We start from the raw sequence: 18,422 nt of genomic DNA on the forward strand, positions 1-18,422 counted from the left end.
GATTATTTGATCCAAGAAAAAAACCAAGGAAAACATCCTGAAATGATCCCAACTAGCAAGGAGGACAAAAACCTCGAAGGAAAGGGGTGGTTTGTCAAGAGAAAGAGCAGGACCAGAGCAGTTTTCTAAGTTCCTAAAGCTGGAAAGGATCCACAAACACGCAGGACACGGACAGGGATGAACACATTGGGATCTGGAGAGGGTTAAAATGCTCTGCAGCTGAAAAAAAAATCAGCTTTTATCTACCTTTCCAGAGTGGATTCCTCTGCAAGTTGGAGTGCTCCCTGTTGGCATTTCACTATAAATCTCACAGTGAATTAGACTGGTCTGAAAATCACTTTTCCTTCTGTGTGTGGATGATGCTCCTGTTCTGTTTGAGGTACTTTCCCCCTTGGTGTGTAAGCACGACCTTTAAAAACTGGTCAAGTAACTTAAAACTATTTTTTTTATTCAAATTTAGCAAAATTTAGTACTATTTCCTTTCCTACTCTGCTGCCCAGCAGAAGGGATGGTCCCAGTAAATTCCTGATTTGCTCACTGAAACCCTCCACGAGCACTTTGCCTCTGAAACCCTCTCTTTATTCACATTATTCTGGATAAAAACACCTGTCTGCAAATGCCAACAGCCACTAAAAGCAGGTTTGACCAACTGCCACGAGGCAAAAAAAAAAACAAAGAGAGAAGAGTTAGGGAATAATATAAAAAAAAAAAGCTTACACTTGGTCAGCTTCCTTGTGGACCTCATTGTCATTTCCTGTATGAAAACAAAACAAAACAAAACAAAGGGCTGGTTTAAGCACTTTGGGGATGTTTCTGCCACCCAGGCCACGTGGGATCCTAATAAATAATAAACAGTTTGAATTACTCTACTTTTGGAGAGTTTTTTTCTAGTAAACTGTTAAGGAACATTGACTGAATTATTTGTCCAGTGCTTGGGAAAGGCCTGCAGCGTGGGATCGGACAGATCTGCTGTGGAACGCTCACATTTTACCCCCAAAATCTGCCCTGATCCCATGCCCTGGCTACAGAAATGCACGATACCTCAGAGTATTATATTTGATTCCTCAGAGAGGAATCCAAGCCAGCTTTTTTTTTTTTTTTTTTTTTTTTTAATTGCTGCCAACTTTAAAATAATTCGAGAGAGCAAATGCCTTGGCATTTTTGTCACGTACTCACCCAGGAAAGGAATGTGACTGGTCCCAAAAAAATAGGTCCTTGAACAAGCCAGAGGTCCCTTGGGAGACACACACTGCACTACCTGGTAGTCAGCATTAATGAGACACAAAGACACATCAGCAAAGCCAGCTGGTGCAACGATGGACAACCAACTAAAACTCCCCTTTAAGTCCTCTAAGCACTGACAAACTACAGGAAGTTTACGACACACACGGAACCGGAGTTGGAAAAAAGCAAACTTACGTTTTTTCAAAGGTCTACTTTCACTTTTGACTCGACCTGAATGGTTGAAAGACTTTGGGAAGGAGATGAGCTCTGACTTGGGTTTTCAATTTCCTATGTCAACTGCTCTTTTCATGGAGAGGAAAGTGGGTCAGGTTCCCATAACTAGGCTGGTCTTATTTACTATTTTCATGACACCCTATTAAAACAGTATCACCTGTACCTGTAAATAAACCACCTGTTTAGGAACAGCATCAGAAATCTGAGGAGAACAGATGGAGCAAGTACACATCAGAAGAAAACTGCACTTGCACTTGGAAAGGCAGCAAATGGTCTCAATGTTATCAGGGGGAGAGAAGACAAAGTTGAAAGCGTTTTCAGAGAGAGAGCAGATGGAGGATGAGATTTCAGCAGGATGCCACAAAAAAAAAAAAAACAACAAAAAACCAATCCTTCCTCAGGCTTTTGACGCGTGCAGAACACCCACAATCCATCCATCCCTGAGCCAACTGCACATGGAATGTCGTCACCGACTCATCCCCCTCACTCATCCGTCCTCTCCACCATGAGCTGGACTCAAGCACATCCACCTGGACTCACAGCACCGGGGGACACTCCCACAGCCCCAGGAGGGAGCAGGGAGGTGCCCACCACACTCTACCTCTCTCCTCCTTGGCTGCCTTGGGTGTCCTTCTGGTGCCACCAGGCCCCCTCCAGCCAGAGGATCCCAAATGCCGGGGGTCGCTCCCCCCCGTCACGGCCCCTGCGCCGCCTCCGACCTCAGCAAATGCTTAACAACTACGTTTTTACTTGGAAATGGAAACAAGTTAAAGCTTTACAACTTCATGGCAACACCCTCGGAACCCCACAGAGCGTTGGGACAGCATTTTTGGAACCCCACAGAGCACTGGGACAGCGTTCTTGGAACAACCCAGAGAGTTTCGGCTTGAGCACAGGTTGGAATTTGGAGACCTGTAAAAATCTCCTGTCTATTCATAAAATTCTGTTATCAAAAAAAAAAAAAAAAAAAAAAAAAAAAAGGTGTCTTTTCCCTTCTTTTTTTTTAAGAAATCTGATTAACATCAAATCTGTGTGTCAGGATTAAACACGTCCTAGAAGGGTTTCGCTTCACGACTTGGCCAAATGTCCTCACAGACAGCGTTTCCCTATCCCCCACCCCACACACAAGTGTTTAAAAAAAGTTGTATTTTCACAGGAAATAAATCATTCATCAGCCCCTGATTAACCATCCAGTCTTTTAACTTGGAAGGGGAAAGAAAAAGAAAATTTCTTCCTTGAACTGATTGTTAAAACTAACACATTTTTACATTAATTAGGTGTTTAACTCAGGCAAGCACAAAAAATGTAGGAAGAAAAAGAGAAAATCTGCTAAAAAAAAAAAAAAAAATAAAAGCTCCAAAAATCTCAGGTAACTCCTCCGAAGCCTTACCATGTGCTTGGCAGTGCTCCCACCCACGCCGGTGTTTCGAACGAGGTGTCCTTCCGATGGAAAATTAAAGTTGCCAGAGTTCAAGTTTTCCTTGGTGGAGTGGCTGCCAAACAGGACAAAGGGCTGCCTGCTGGGGCTGGGGGAGGAAAACAGGGAATCACCACCAAAACACTCGGCAGGGAGCTTAAAAAACAAGGGAAATGAAAGCTTTCAGGTCTGAGGGGACTGGATTTTACCAGGGCTCACAAAGCTTCCCGCTGTAAAGACCGAGTTCCAGAATAAAAAGTTGCTCCCAGTGAAGGGATGATCATTTCTTTCAAGCACAAGAACAAACCTCAAGGCTGTTCCTAAATTATATTAGAAGGGGTGGGGGGTTTTTTTTCCCTCTTTTTTTCAAAGTAAATTGCCTTGAGAAGCTGATAAGGCTTAAATTGAGCATCTTTGAAAAAGCCTGGAATGGCTGTGTTGGAATGAAACAAAACTTCTGTTGGGTTTGTGTCTTCATTATTGTAATCCAAACATGGAGGGACACTGGTTTATTCCAAATAAGGAGGAATCTGCATTAAAGTAGTTAAAAACCCCTTGATTTAACTCAAAGCAGCAGAAGTTCGCTTTTGAAACAGATGGCAAACAACCTTCCTCTTTCAATCAGAATTTTCGTCACAGAATCCCAGGATGGTTTGGGTTGGAAGGGACCTTAAAGACCATCCAATGCCACGTGATACATTGAGGTGGTCCCAAAAGGAATTAGAACTGACACACTTTGGCACCAGGGATATGGGAATAACATCCTGAGGTACTAATTTACAGGGAACTAGGAGTAATACCTGTTATCTGTTATGTGGCTGGAGATCATGCCGTGGCTGAAATAACTCCTGAAGGGCTGTGGAGAATTTAAAAAAAAAAAAAAAACAAACGAACAACCAACCAAACACCAAAATTATTATTTTTGTTTAAAAAGCAAAATTAAATTTCAACATTATTATTATTATTGAAAAAAATTTAACTGAATTATCAGTGAGCAAACACTGCACTGAATTAGCACTGAATTAGGGATTTTTTCAGGGGGGTGGTGACTGAAAAAAAAAAAACAAAACAACCCCCAAACCACAGGTTTTTACTCCTCCAACGTGAGAGGTGAGATGTGGTGATGCTGAATCCTTATTCCTTCCTCAGGAATTCCAAGGATTGCTGAAGCACACCTACCTCCCCTGCCTGAGATTCCGAGAGCTCCAGGATGAAGGGAATTTCTGTGTCGAAATTAGCAAAGAAGTTGGTCCACTGGCGCTCAAAAATGGTTAAATCCTGGAAGAAAAACATTTAGATATTAAATATATAAATATGAATACTCCTCAGTGTCTTTCCAGAGAAAGGAGGTCAAAGGGGGGGCAATTTCACTGGGCAGGACAGAACACAAACTGCCCAGTGAAACAATAAATACAAGAAAAAAAAATCTATTTTAAAAGATAAGGACTTTGCTGTTCTTTTTGTGTGTGTGTGTGTGTTTGTTTGGGTTTGGATTTTTTTGGATTACTTTTCTCCTCACTGAGAAAAGCAATCATCTCTAAAATCACCAAAATCTTCCAGGAAATTCAAGTTGTACAAACACCTCCTTCATTGACTGATGTTTTCAGAAGATTTGAAGGCCTTTCAACAACAACTTTTCGGTTTAAAACTTCAAAAATAGGATAAATAAGCCTGTTTCAGGGTAGGCTTATGAGGGGTAGGAAAAATCCCAATTATTTCTCTCATTTCCACACAGGAAGGGGGAGGTGAAATATCAAAAAGTGATTACTCCGGCTGAGAGCCTCTGACATTTTAATTTTCATGACAGCAGTTGATTAAACAACCAAACTGATGTAAACCATCAATATTTTATTAATAAGGGATAATTACTGCTGAACTTGCTGCATTTTCAAAGCCTCCTCTGCTGCCAAGCTGAAAAACTGCTCAAAAATGAACCCCAAAACAATATATCCAAATAGCCATAAAATATATCTATTAATAAATTATAAATGCTCACGCACTGCTTTCTCCTCCTGCCCTGAGCATGGAATCACTTCCCAGGGTTTGTATTTCCCAAAGCACCAGGGCAGCCACTGAGTGTCACTGTTACCCACTCCAAGGAGTTACAAAGCAGCCTAAAAAGGTATTATTTTTTTTTTTCCTCCTGGAAGCAAAATCTTATTTTTTATTTTTCCCTGGAAGAATGGCTCTGTGTTAAATTGGATTTTAATTCCCAGTCCTTGCTGCAAAAGGAGGATTAACACACACAAACATCCCCAATTCCTGCGCTTTGGATGTGAAGTCAGATGTTAGGAGAGTTTTTTGGAGAATTGCAGGTAAAATAAGGAATTCAAGGAATCCCAGGCAAGTTATTTTAGTGGTTTGGGGAGTTTGTGGGGGATTTGAGGGGAGAAAGAGGGAAAGGGGGAAGGAGGGAAAGGGGGAAGGAGGGAAAGGGGGAAGGAGGGAAAGGGGGAAGGAGGGAAACGGGGAAGGAGAGAAAGGGGGAAGGAGGGAAAAGGACCCTGCAACCAAGAGCAGGCAGAACCTGTAGATTAAGTCCATACACACAACTAAAACCAAGTAAAATCACAATTTTGCTCCAGCTACGAGCTGATTCAGAACATTTCACTGTCTTTACCTCAAAGAGCAAATCCTCCAAGGCAACAGGATCCATTTTGCTGTAGGTCCTCCACAAATCAACGCTGACATCCATCAACTGCAAGAGATTTAAAAACACACTGAAAAGACCTGAAACACCTTTCTGTGGAAAAACATCACCAAGAAGGGCACAGGTTTGGGTTTCAGCTGCAGTGAGACAGCCCTGGAGCTGCCCTGAGAGGCCTCCTGGACTCTGAATTTAGAAATATTTTCCCACCACTGGTTACCAGTTGAAAGTGTTGTGGATCCTGAGCTGAGCCTCATCTCCTCCAGGGAGGGTTTTTCTTTGCATCTTCCAAACAGATCATTTCATAAAGTTTTTCAAACTGAGTTAATTGCAAAAAAAAAAAAAAAAACAAAAAACATCAGAAAGAACTGATGTTCATTTAGGCTAAGCCAGTTTAATTCACAACACCTTCTCCCAAGCAGCAGGATGATGAATATGAGAGCAATATTCAAAAATACACCCTGAAGGGACATTTGTGTCTGAATGATTCCTGCATTTACAGGTTTCCCCACGACCCACTTAATGCAAAATGCAGCACCAACTGGGATCTTCTTAACCCACTGTTTCCATTCACACATCAGCAAATTACAGCAACTCTGACTTGTGTAGTAAGAGAGGAAAAAGTCCTTAAAATAGTAGGAAAAAATCCTGAATTATCATCCTTATATTATATTCAAATCTAACAGAACACACAACAGAGGGTAAGGCAGCCTGAGGAGCCAAAAATGCACCCAAACACCCCCTTTTAATAATGGCAGAGTATTAATTTACAGATTTCCTGCCCCTGGTTTCCTTCCCCAGCAGTGCCTGACAGGGAACCTCACCCAAACACCGAGGTGAAGAGTCAAGAATGGCATTTCCCACTGGAAAACCCCTTTAAGGAGGAAGAAAACAACAACTGGCTCAACTGCCAGAGATTCCAGGATTGCTTTTCAAACAGGAGGCCAAGGATTTTCCCTGCTCCTTTTTGAGTGCTCCAAGGGAAGTATCAACTCCCTGGATGAAACAGGAGAGGTTCTGGCTGGGCCACACCCGTGTCTGCACCTTCTTCCAAGGATTTGGGAGCTGAAGTGGGGTAATTAAAGGGCAATTAAAGAGCCAAACAACTCCTGAGTGGACAAACTGTCACTGAGTGATGTCAGGCATCGACAGGGGTTGTTGATGCTCCTCCACAAGGATGCTCATCCCTTTGCACTCTTCATTTAATGGGGTCCACACAGGGTGTTCCAGCACCTCGGTGCAAGGAATTTGGGGGAAAAAATCCCTGTGGAAAGGGATCAGTGGGAAGAGAAAAGTGCTCAGAAAGACCCAGACTCACAGAGCAGATTCCTGGGATTTCTGAGTGAGTAGGTACAGTTCTACATGTGATGGGACTTCTAACAACGTGCTGATGATTCTTTGGGGCTTTTCCAGCTGCCAACAAGGCAGACAAAGCCTATTCTGGCCGTAAAAAAGGAGGAGTGACAAGAAAAGTAGGACATCTGCAGTGCTGGGGCACAGGCTCAAGGGAATGAAATAAAAGACATTTCAAACAAGCAGAGAAATGCAAAGCTGTTTTCTCTGAGGATGATGTCAGAGTAGAATTAATAAATGGGCAAATCAAACGGCACGAGCTGCTCATTATTAACTCCAGGAGCAAACTAATTTTGACTGCTCTGCTGACCCAGGGATAGAAAAATGTCAGGGAGAGAAGCAGATGCATCTCTTGTGTCAAACCCAAGGAGCCAAGAAATGCAGTCACTTCTTCTTTTCTCAGCTCATCTTAAGGTGTTGGCCACCAACCACCTCCTCCTGCTCTGAAGGTCTAGAACCCACCTGGGAAGATCTAGAACCAATCTGTGAATGTCTGGATCCAGTTTAGGATAACAGAAAACCTGTCTAGGAATATCTAGAACCTATTTAGGAAGATCTGTAACACATCTTGGAAGATCTGTAACCCATCCTGGAGGATCCATAACCCACCCTGGAGGATCCATAACTCATCCAGAAAAATCCATAACCCACCCAGGAAGATCCATAACCCATTCAAAAAGATCCATAACCCATCCAGGAGGATCCATAATCCATTTAGGAAGATCTGTAACCCATCCAGGAAGATCCATAACCCATCCAGGAAGATCCATAACCCATCCAGGAAGATCCATAACCCACCCAGGAAGATCCATAACCCATCCAGGAAGATCCATAACCCATCCAGGAAGATCCATAACCCATCCAGAAAGACCTATAACCCATCCAGGAAGACCTGTAACCCCTCCAGGACAATCTAAAACCCACCTAGGAAGGTCTGTAACCCATCTAGCAGAGCTAAAAAAAAATTGGGTTCTTGGTAACGTTGACTCTAGAAGGAAAGGAAAACAGTTCTCAATCCCAGCAGGAGTTGGAGGGGTGACCCAACAATCCTGGATTCTCCAGGACAGAGTGCTGTGGAGCTCGGAACAGTCCCCCAACAAGACTGTGGAGTTTTCTTCCTGGCACACTCCAAACTCACAACATCCCCAACGACTCCATCCGATTCAGAACCTCCCAGAGCGGTGAGTCAGGACTCGATGAACCTCAAAGGGGGCTTTCCAAGTGAAGCAATTCCATGATTAACTCCTCCCTCAGGAAGGGAATGAAAATGTGAAGGCCTCACCTCGTACTTCATGGTGAAGAAGCCGTCGCCCCCGATCCCCTCCAGAGCGAAGGCCTGAACAATCGGCCACTTCTCCACGATGAACATGTCGAATATCTGCAGGTGACCTGCAAGGGACAGGGAGCACAGGGACATTCCCTCACAAATCCCGACACTTTAACTTCCTGGGAGGGCTCGCACTTGGTCTGGACCTTGATTATCCTGTCTTTGTACAACTGGAAATATTTAAGTGAAAAGTGGGGTTTGAGTTTAAGTAAAACACTGTCACAGAACAACAGGATGGTTTGGGTTGGAAGGGAAATTAGAGATCAGCCAGTTCCACCCCCTGCCATGGGCAGGGACACCTCCCACTGGCCCAGATTGCTCCAGCCTGGCCTTGGACACTTCCAGGGATCCAGGGGCAGCCACAGCTTCTCTGCCCAACCTGTGCCAGGACCTCCCCACCCTCACAGCCAGCAATTCCTTCCATCATCCTTATTTAATTGTAAGTCAAGGGAGAGAAAAACTATTCATCCTGCACTCCTTGGAGTAGCTGTAAACCACCTGAAGTGTGATGCCACCCTCAAGCTCCACACCTTCTTCAGATCCTTCCTAACACAGAACCCGGGTCCTTCCCCCCTGCCCTGACCCATTCATGACCTTCCAGGCAGTCAGAGTTCATCACCCCTTCCTCAAGGGAAGCAATCAGGAATTGGGAATTAAAAAGAGGAATGCCAGATTGCTGAGGCTGCCAGGCTGGCTCCAGAGCCCATCAGGAAGCCGGGCAGGGCAGTTCCTTCAGCGCTAAAAAAAGGGAAACTTGCACAACAAAATGTTTATTCCTGCCTTAAAGAAAGGAGGATTTATCTGGAGCTCCCCATGGGAACAGAGGACTTTCTGTGGCAGCACAACACACTTCTGTGAATGCAAATCATTCCTCTGCCTCGCACTGGGAGCGTTCCCTCCTCACAAATGGAATTCAGCAGAAAGAAATCCACCTCCTCAAGGAAAAAAAGAGGCTAAAAAAGAGGCACTGACACACTTTTAATGCTGATTTCTTCCCAAAGGGATGGGAAATCTTCATTCCCTGCAGTTGGATGTGCAAAGCACTTCAGCTGTGAGGATGAGCCAGTCCAACCTACCCTGGCAGCTGTAGGGAATGCCGATCCGGCTGCAGTCCCGCACCATGTCCACGAAGCTGGAGATCTTGAATTCCTCGGCAGCTTCTTCATCTTCATACTGAAAGAGGCCATTTACAAAGCAAGTTGGACTGGGCAAGGCCTGATTTGTTTGGTAGGGAAGTGAACAGGTAGCATGTAAACCACTACAACATCACCTGCAACTTCACAAAGCTAAAGAACCTTTTATTCCCTGTGTTACAAATTCCACCGTGGCACCAGTGGCACTGATGCCAATGGAAATCACCCTTTTGGAAACAATTGTTTTTTAAAAAAAAAAAAAAACCTTCAGAGTGGGGTTTTTAATAATGTTATATGAAGGTCTAATCACATACTTTGTTTTCAGCTCCAAGCGAAGCCTTTCAACATCATCAACACCGGATTTAAAAAATGAAAGGTGTTTTGAGAATGCCGACCCATGTGCCACAGAGAAACATGTCCCCTGAGGAAAAAATCATCAGCACACAGAATAAGGAATAGCTGTGGGAGGGGAGAGGTGGATTGCAGGAAAAGGAGAAGGAAAGGAGACACCACCATCTTGCTGCTTCACGGCTGAGGTCACCCAAGAGCTCAGCAGACTGAAGGACAAATGTGGTGGCTCAGAAGAGCATAAAAACTACGCTGAGGAGACAAATCACACTTAAAATCATGCTTGGAACAGGGAAAAAAACCTGGAAACACGCTGATTTTGGCCTGAAAAGGTAACAGCTCAGCAGCGAACCTGGAAGCAACTCCTCCAAGAGTGCCTTGTTTTCTGGAGCGAGATCAGAAGGTAGTGCTGCTTTGCCTATTTTATTTTATTTACATTTTTGTACACAGTGCTCTGAACTTCTTATCAAGGCAAATGACAGGATTATGAACTCGCTGTATGGAGCTCCTGGGAGCTCCAGGCTACACCCAACACGTTTATTTTAAGAGCAAGCTCTTTTAAGCCCAGCCTGAATTTAAGATGCAGCCCCAGCTCCTCCACGTCCCTTCCTCAATCCCAGGAAATCAGATCAAAGGGGCAGCCCCAAAGCCAAGCCCCAAACAACTGCCAGTTTCTCAAGGCTTAAAAAAATGCCCCTGGAATCAAAACCTGGGAGTTTGGCAGGGTGCTAAAGGCTTGCTCCCAGCCTGCTCCTGCAGGGAGGAACACAGCCAGTTCCAGGAAAGGGAAGACCAAGACACCCCAAAATTTACTGCATTTGATGTCACCGCTTTGTCCGATTTGGCCATTTTGAAAATGGGCATTTTTTAATAACATTTCAATAATTTTAATAATATTTTTTTCCCCTCTAAGGATATTCCCTGAAATCCCTGTGGTTTAGTTAAAAGCAAGCGGGAAGAAAGGAAGGAGAGGCTGCAGGTTTAGCCAGAGCCACAATCCTCCTATAAACAGGAGGAGGAAGGTCAGTGGAAGGACACCACAAGGATGGAGCTTTTGTCCCAAAAGCTGTCCCACCAAAATACCACTGAGCTCTAACAGCTCAATAAACACAGTTTTTCTACAACACCTTCACTTTTCAATGCAAGAAGGAACTTGCATCGCTCACGTGGTTGCAGTTGCTTGTTCTTGAGAGAAAGATTTGAGAGTTAAAACGAAAATGCATAATGAAATTTCCAGACTTTAAATTTTGCTTTCTAAGCTGATCTTTTCTAGCATTCCTAAACCAGTGAATTCAAACACTGCCTTGGCAAGCAAACGAGGCTGTTGCTGGAAATCTCAGTGCTGACTGTGGTGCTTGATTCAGATTTTGCATTTCTCACAACCCACATGTTTTTTTTTTCCTCATTAAAAGATCATCAGCTCGTGTCAAAACAATAGTAATTAGCGAGAACAAGAAAGTATTGACAACATATTCTTCTTGCAAATGATGGATCCCCACACAGACACCCAGATCACTGCCCTGCTGAGGAGGAAAAAGAAGAAAAGACTTCTGGGAGGGATGACAAAAAAAAGTTCATTAACAAGTTCATTATCTGCTCTCGTTTCTCACTCACCTCATTTTCGGTGAGACAGTGAAAATGCAGGTTCCTCCAATGAGCCACGTAGGGCAGGAGCTGGTTGTAATTCACGGGGTTGCAGTACAGGTGAACGCTGTCAGGTTTGATTAACAGGATTATATCTGCAAGGAGCAGCAGGGAGATTATTGCAGCACCAGAACCCCCCCCCACACACACACAGAGAACGAAAGAACTGAAAAAAAAAAACAACTTTTTTTATCCTGTCCCTCGCTAAAAGAAAACTGTGGAGCTGTCTGAGCGCACAGGAAGCGCTTTGAAACTGGAAAAGTTTGGCAGCTCCAAGCACCAGGGCACTTGTAACAGTTCCAGACAACTGTGGGGCCATTCCAAGCTCTTGCACAGCACTTGCATCAGCCTGCGCTTGGAGCAGGCAGGAATTCTGGGATGAGCCCTCCCAGAGCCCTGAACTCCAGCTGCTCTTGCCTGGTGTTACATCAGAGAGCTGCCCAGCCAAAGGGTCATGCAAATAAGGGAATAAATAATTCACCAGCAGGGGGACTGGGCCATCATCAGCGTTGTTAAGAACCATTTTCAGGTGCACGAGATTCAATTAATTTTTTGGTTTTCTACGCCACTTTTTCTGCTCATTTTCCCTTCAGGAATGTTGAAGAGCAGGGGAAAAAACAACGTCGAGCAGGTTCCTCACCATCAAGCACCTCCTCAGGAAAGCCTGTCCTCTCAAAGTCATTGTTGCTCTGGTTGTACAAGCCAAAGAGCAGGTAGTTTGCCAGCTCCCTGCAGCCTTCATTGTATCGACTGTCTATCCCTGAAAGATCAAAACCACAGGTCAGATGTTGGGTGAGGTAACACCGAGCATCTCAGAAAGTTGTTTTGTTCCCCAGGAATAAAACCCCCTCCAGCAGGAATGTTAATTAACTCGACTCCCTCCCACTGGGAGCACTTATTCCTGTGGAACTCACTGGTAGAACAGGGCAGGGAAAAGCAGCTTTTGTAAGTTCGCTGTCACATTCTGACATGGAATTTGCTTAAAAAAATGAAATAAATCTTTTTTTTTTTTTTTTTTTTTGCAGTGCTCTGCATCAGAAGTTCCATTTTCTCCACTACAATTCAAACATCTGCCTGGATGCAGGGCTGCATTCTAATGAATATGTTCTTGATTGAAGCTTCCTAACGAACTAATCCCGTGACCCAAATCTCCTGCTTTGGAATACATGATTAAACATTATCTTATCAGCGTTATGGTGCAATCCCTGAGTCACCAGAGCCAGCCCAGACTCCTGGCAAATGGTGGGAAGATGTTCTGACACAACACAGGGAGCACGAAGAGCTTCCAAAGGAAAGCCCTGCCTGGTCCTTGGGAAAAACGGGAGTGAAAACAACGGAAGATGTGGAGCGTGGAGAGATGAAAGATAAACACAAAGAAAGGCAGAAATGCAGATTTATGAAGCATTTTCATCTCCCTGCATGACAGTCACAGCCACAATTCCTAATTCTGCTGTAATAATCCAGTTTGCTCCACAAGTGAAAACCATGGATGAACAGCAGCCCGGACATCCCCGTTTCAGAGGTCACTTGACTGTCACAAAATTCCTTTAAAGTCAACTTTTCCTACCAGGTGACATCAGGATACAGCTGAATGGTTGCCAGCAAATCAGGATTTGTTCCCACTGTCCAGAGAAAAGATCAGGACACTGAGAATGTAACAACATGGTCGGGGTTTCAGGACCTGAAGGGGGAGTCAAAAGTCACCTGAACTTACCAGAAATTGGGACAAACCTCAGGTTTGCCTAATTATGCTCCTTTTTTTTTTTTTTTTTTAATGTTATGTTTCAGCTTTAAAGTGCTACCAAGATGCTACTGAACCCCACCTCTCAATTTTCCCTGCTTGTTCATTAACTGGCCTTTGGATGGTCCCGGTGTACTCCAGAATCCCTGGGATTTGGTGCAAGGTTATGGAACAGGCAAATCCAACCCCTTCAAACTCACAGATTGTACCACTGCACTCCCTGGACTTGCCCAGATTCCCCATCCTTAGAGGTGTTCAGGGAATTGATGCAGGGAATACCAAGGGACGGGGATATCACCCTGTAACTCAGCTCATGGCATGGAGGATGCTCTGACCCACTCACTCGTTTTCCCCCCTCCTGCTGTGCCAGTAATTTTCTCCATAACCAGATTTCCCTGGATTTGGGAACCAGGGCGTTTTTAATTCCCATTTTCAGCCCCAGGAAAGCAGGCAAAGCAATGTCATCTGGGAATCAAGGGGGCTCAGCACACTGATATGGCTGTGGAGGTGGGAGCTGAGTCCCGGATAAGTGTGGAGACTCCCTGCATCCAGGAAACAACTGCCCCATTGTTTTAGGGAGCTCCATGTCAGTGCAATCAGTCTCCTTGGAAAGCTAAAAGCATCAACACACCCAATGTCCTCGGGATTATCTGTGGCACTGATTATTTGTCCAGCTGAGGCAACTCCTGAAGGCCCTCAGAGGAGCAACAAGCCGGCCCAGCCAGGCTGGGAGAGCTGGGGCGGGGGGGTTCCCCTGGAGAAGAGAAAGATCCAGGGAGACCTGAGAGCCCCTGGCAGTTCTGTGATTCTTTTGTTATAATTTCTGGGAAATCAGAAGAAAAAAAAAAATTTAAAAAATTAAAAAAAAAATAAATAGTGATGATGTCACCACCACTCGAGGAGTTTGAGGTTTTCTCTGGGTGCACCAGCCCAAGAGGCTTCAACAAGCTCAACACCAAAGCCCGGCCTTTTCAGGTAATGACAGAAGGAGGGGCAGAGAAAACAAGAAGATGTTGAACAAGAGAGGCAGCTGATAAGATGAACTGTCAGAACACGGGGGTAAGGCACTGCTTTCACACGGAACCATTCACCGTGCAGAACGTTTGGGGTTTGGTTGGGGTTTTAAGCGCCCGGGGCAGGTTTAATGTTACCCCACAGAAACATCGGGAGTTCCAGAACAGGCACAGCAGCGGAAAACAAACAGGAAATGGAACAATGCCAAGGATAAGAATCCCCCGGAGAGCAGATCGGGAGCACTCCCAGGACAATGGCAAGGCCATTCATTAGGAGAGCCCGAGGCCTGGAGTTCGGTCACTGCCCCGCCCGTTCCCAGCTCAGCTCCAGAGGGTGGATAGACAATGGCTCAATCCCAGCCCCCCCGGAGCTGCTCCTGCTCCTTGTCCTGCCGGCAGAGCACAACAAATCTGTTAAATGGGCAGGAAAGAGTCTGGCTGAACACGGGGAGATAAAAAACATCGGCCTGCTCAGGGAGATGAAGAGGGGGCAGGAGAGCAAAGCATCAGCACCGTGCAAAATGCAGCGGGCAGGGAGCAGGAAGGGGAGGCTGGAGGAGGGACAGGTCACCATCAACACACTCCCAGCAGAAAATGCACAATAATCCTCAGAACAATCTGGAAAAGCGATGGGATGAACAATTGGTGCAGTGAACCAAATGCCCTCAGGATGTGGGAGAAACCTCAGCGAGAAGAGCTTTGTGTGGGATGGACCCAATGGAGAAAAAAAATAATCACCTAAAAAAAGTAGTTACACTTGAACGGAACCGTGATAAAATAAACTCCAGGATTTACTGGCACAGCCTGTAAAGCACCCCATGCTCTCTGGGGAGGATGAAAAGTAAATGCCAACCTCCAAATTCCTTTTTCCTGTCACTTGTGATGTCTTTTCTCCCCAGCAAAGAATGCAGGAATGCTACCAGGCAACCACTCCAAAATCAGATTAGGGCATTCTTTTAAATTAAAAAAAAAAAAAAAAAAAATCAGCTGTAAGTACATTTAAAGACTTGTATCAATACCAGCTCAGTTCTCACCTCTCTCTGGGATCTCACAACGCTGGGTTTAATTTCAGTACAAATATTAATGAACTTGAAGCGAGGCTGTGAAGGTTTATATTGGTTTTAACTCACAGCCCGGTGTGAAACCAAAGCTGGGGTGAGGGGAGTGCATAACTCGGGTCATTAAAGGCAGCCAAGTGAAATAAAACATGCCCTGACTGTAAAAAAGAAAAAAACCAACCATAGTTAGGAGTATCTGCTTTCCACACGAGCCAACAGGACTCAGGATGTAAAACTACATGTTGGGGGTTTTTTTTTGTCATCTGAAGCTTGTATTTGATGACAGGTTTAATGCATTTACAGCATGCCATGGAAGGTGTGCCAGAAATCCTGCAGGCCCCACCAGCACAGCTCAGAGCACACAAGAGCCCCATTGTGGGTGCTGAGGGATCGGGGCAAGGCACAAACCTCCCCGCAGCACACAAATATTCCTGCATTTCCACCCCACCGGGGCTTAGTCATCACCGTGAGTGGAACAAATCCCCCATGTGACACTGAGGATTACACAGAGCAGCTCCTCTGGCCTGCAACGCTTTTCCCCGAGGCCCTGGAAGGTTTGGAGTGGCTGCTCCTCGCTCGGGATTTGCAGCCCAAGGCCAACACCACTCGGGAAATTGCTCCAGTGTGGGCCCAGCCTGGTTTATGACACTCAGCGAGCAGCAAAGGCACAGCCCAAGCAGTTGATCCTGCCTGATTAAGTGCCACTGGGAGGCTGACACAGTGACCTCACAGACCTTCTGACTGGCCAGTTGCTGCTCAGCCAAAGGCTTAGACCCTGACCCCAGAAAACGTAGGGTGGCAACAGTCAGGTGGCACAGTTTGCATGGACCACGGGACAACCTGCTTATTGCACCCATCTGCAGCGTTTTAATGTGTGTGTGGCAGTGAATAAGCTTCAAATTTTCTTGCTGCTCTATCATTTCTCACAGAGAGCTTCTTCGGGGCCACATTTCTCCATCTTTAACTGTAATACATTGTTTAAACAACCACCCCTCAGTCCTCTTCCCCAAAGAATTTCAATTATCATTTCTGAGTTCTTCCTTCAGCATCCTGGCACTGATTACATAAAGAGTCAATGTTACATTATAATAATGATATTAAAGCAGCACAAAGCCCTGTTGCTTTCCCACAGCACCCTTGCAAATGCTCCTTTATTTCCTTACTGCCCTGTTCTCCCAATCCCAGCAGGAATAAAGCACTGCAGCTGTTTCTGTGCCAGCAGTTCAATCCTAGCTGCTCCTGGGTTTCTCATGCAATATTTCAAGTTTTTTGCCTGATTAAATCAGTAAACAGGCTGAAGAATTTAGGGAGAGAAGAGAGCAACAATCAGCTGTTCCTTCCCTGAGAAACCGGGCTGGGGGTCGGGGCAGGAAAAGGATCTTCATCTTTCTGGACCTCGTGGTGTGTTTTTGAGTGCAGTGAGAACAAAAGGGGGGAAAAAATGTCCAACTAACCTAAAATGCAGAGGATTCCATCAGGCTGGGATTTGCTGCTCTGTGTCAGGATACTCTGAATGTTTCGGAGGCGGCTGCAGCTGCAAAAGAAAAGAGAATTTGTCCTCAAGGTCACTGTTGAGAAAGGTCAGATTTGGAGGCTCAAGAGCTGACCGAGCTTTTTCCTTTATTAAATAAACTTCAACTTGGGTCTTCTGTGCTTGAAACACGTTTAGACCTCGTTATCAAACCATTTTGGGGTTGTTTTTGCCCACTGAAAGCTGAAATACATGGTCCTGAAAAGGCTGGAACCTGGCACTGTCCCTTCCAGCCACGTGCTCTGTTAATCCCTAATCTCCTGCAAAAACTGCTGGGGCAGGTTTGCTCTCACCAGGGCCCCGGGAATTCCTGTCCCTGGAACGTGGGGTGGGTGATGCCCACACAGGGAGGTGCCACTGGGACTGCAGGAGAACCCACAGCCCAACAGGAGTTTGGGAAAGAGGAGTTTCAGCACCACCAGGGCACTTCCACCCTTAAAATCCAGGCACATTCCAGACCTCTTACAAGTGCAACCAAAAAAGCAGGAATTTTATCCCCTCTCTGCCCAAGGAAATCACTGGATTATTTCCATAAACCACCAAAACAAACAGGAAAACCATAAACCTGTAATATAGCCTTGATAATCTACATCAGGATTGTTAAATTTGGGGAAAAAAACCTCCAAGACCATTGAGCCCAACATTAAAAAAAAAAAAAAGAAAAGAAACAATGCCAAATCCTGCCAAGATTTTTCATAATCCAAGTGAAGAGTTCATGATACAAATTTCAATTCAACTGTTCAATATCCACCTTTAAACCAGGGGAAAATTCCATCTACAACAAGCAGGCAGAGAGAGCAAAGCCATTTGTGCTTCCAGGCAACCTTCTGTGAGCTTGTTTAAAAACAGAAAAAAAAGGACAAGAAACCTCCCTGTTGATATCCCTGAATGTGTTTTCTTGTTTACAGTGAAGTGTTCAGCTCCAGGAAACAAATGCCTCTTACAGAAACACTCAGACCGAGCTAAATTTACCAGCAGTTCAAACAAACAACAAAAAGCCAGGTCAGATATTTCTGTTTTCATCAAAAAAAAAAAAAAAAAAAAAAAAAAAAAAAAAAAAAAAAAAAAAAAAAAAAAAAAAAAAAAAAAAAAAAAAAAAAAAAAAAAAAAAAAAAAAAAAAAAAAAAAAAAAAAAAAAAAAAGCAAAGAGAGCTTTTCAGCAATACTGAAATTATCGTGCTCTACTTTCTCTGAAGGGCAAAAAAAAGGTTTCCATGATGGCCAATCCAAGGGAAATCCAACATCCACAGGGAAGGACAGACAAATATCTGGAGATACTTTCATAGAGAAAAAAATCAGTGCAAGCCACTCCAGCTTTAATTCTGCCCCTTTTTAGGTCACCCCCAGTTATTCTTTTTGCCTCCAACCTTCCCGATTGCTGGGCTGGCTCGGTCTGCTGGATGCATGAGTGGATAGTTTGATGTGAAATATGGAATCAGGAATTAAAGGCAGTGATGACAGCAAAGAGACATTTAATCAGGTGCTATCAGATGGCTGCCCACGGAGGGGGTGCCAGGAAGTTCATGCCAACAACACTGAACTTTCTGCTGCACATTTTAGCAACTTCTCATTGTTCACTCTCCAAAACCTACCCTAAAACTGTCAATAATTAAAGGGGGTTTATGTTATTCTGGGAGATTTGTGGCCCATCACGGAGCAGGATCCCAAATCAGCTGGGTGAGACGATCCACTGGGACAAACTGGGCTTGGGTATTTTGATTTAGTCCTTACATTTTCACCCTTCCCACGTCA

General features: G+C 44.7%; 1 protein-coding gene across 1 annotated transcript in view; it reads right to left on the reverse strand.

The window, feature by feature from the left end:
- CUNH20orf194 (chromosome unknown C20orf194 homolog) overlaps positions 1-18,422 on the reverse strand; it is a 52,945-nt gene that overhangs the window by 31,123 nt on the left and 3,400 nt on the right. Inside the window, exons 2-12 of the mRNA XM_027908171.1 lie at positions 16,594-16,707; positions 11,968-12,087; positions 11,298-11,422; positions 9,279-9,375; positions 8,158-8,264; positions 5,496-5,573; positions 4,055-4,153; positions 3,676-3,731; positions 2,849-2,984; positions 1,177-1,258; positions 718-754 (exon numbers count right to left, since the gene is read on the reverse strand). Of these exons, the coding sequence (XP_027763972.1) occupies positions 718-754; positions 1,177-1,258; positions 2,849-2,984; positions 3,676-3,731; positions 4,055-4,153; positions 5,496-5,573; positions 8,158-8,264; positions 9,279-9,375; positions 11,298-11,422; positions 11,968-12,087; positions 16,594-16,707 (1,051 nt within the window). The remainder of the gene's footprint in view (positions 1-717; positions 755-1,176; positions 1,259-2,848; positions 2,985-3,675; positions 3,732-4,054; positions 4,154-5,495; positions 5,574-8,157; positions 8,265-9,278; positions 9,376-11,297; positions 11,423-11,967; positions 12,088-16,593; positions 16,708-18,422) is intronic.

Source organism: Empidonax traillii, unplaced genomic scaffold, assembly GCF_003031625.1.
Source record: "Empidonax traillii isolate 1590-97213 ecotype Southwest subspecies unplaced genomic scaffold, ASM303162v1 scaffold1638:size97948, whole genome shotgun sequence".
Taxonomy (NCBI): domain Eukaryota; kingdom Metazoa; phylum Chordata; class Aves; order Passeriformes; family Tyrannidae; genus Empidonax; species Empidonax traillii.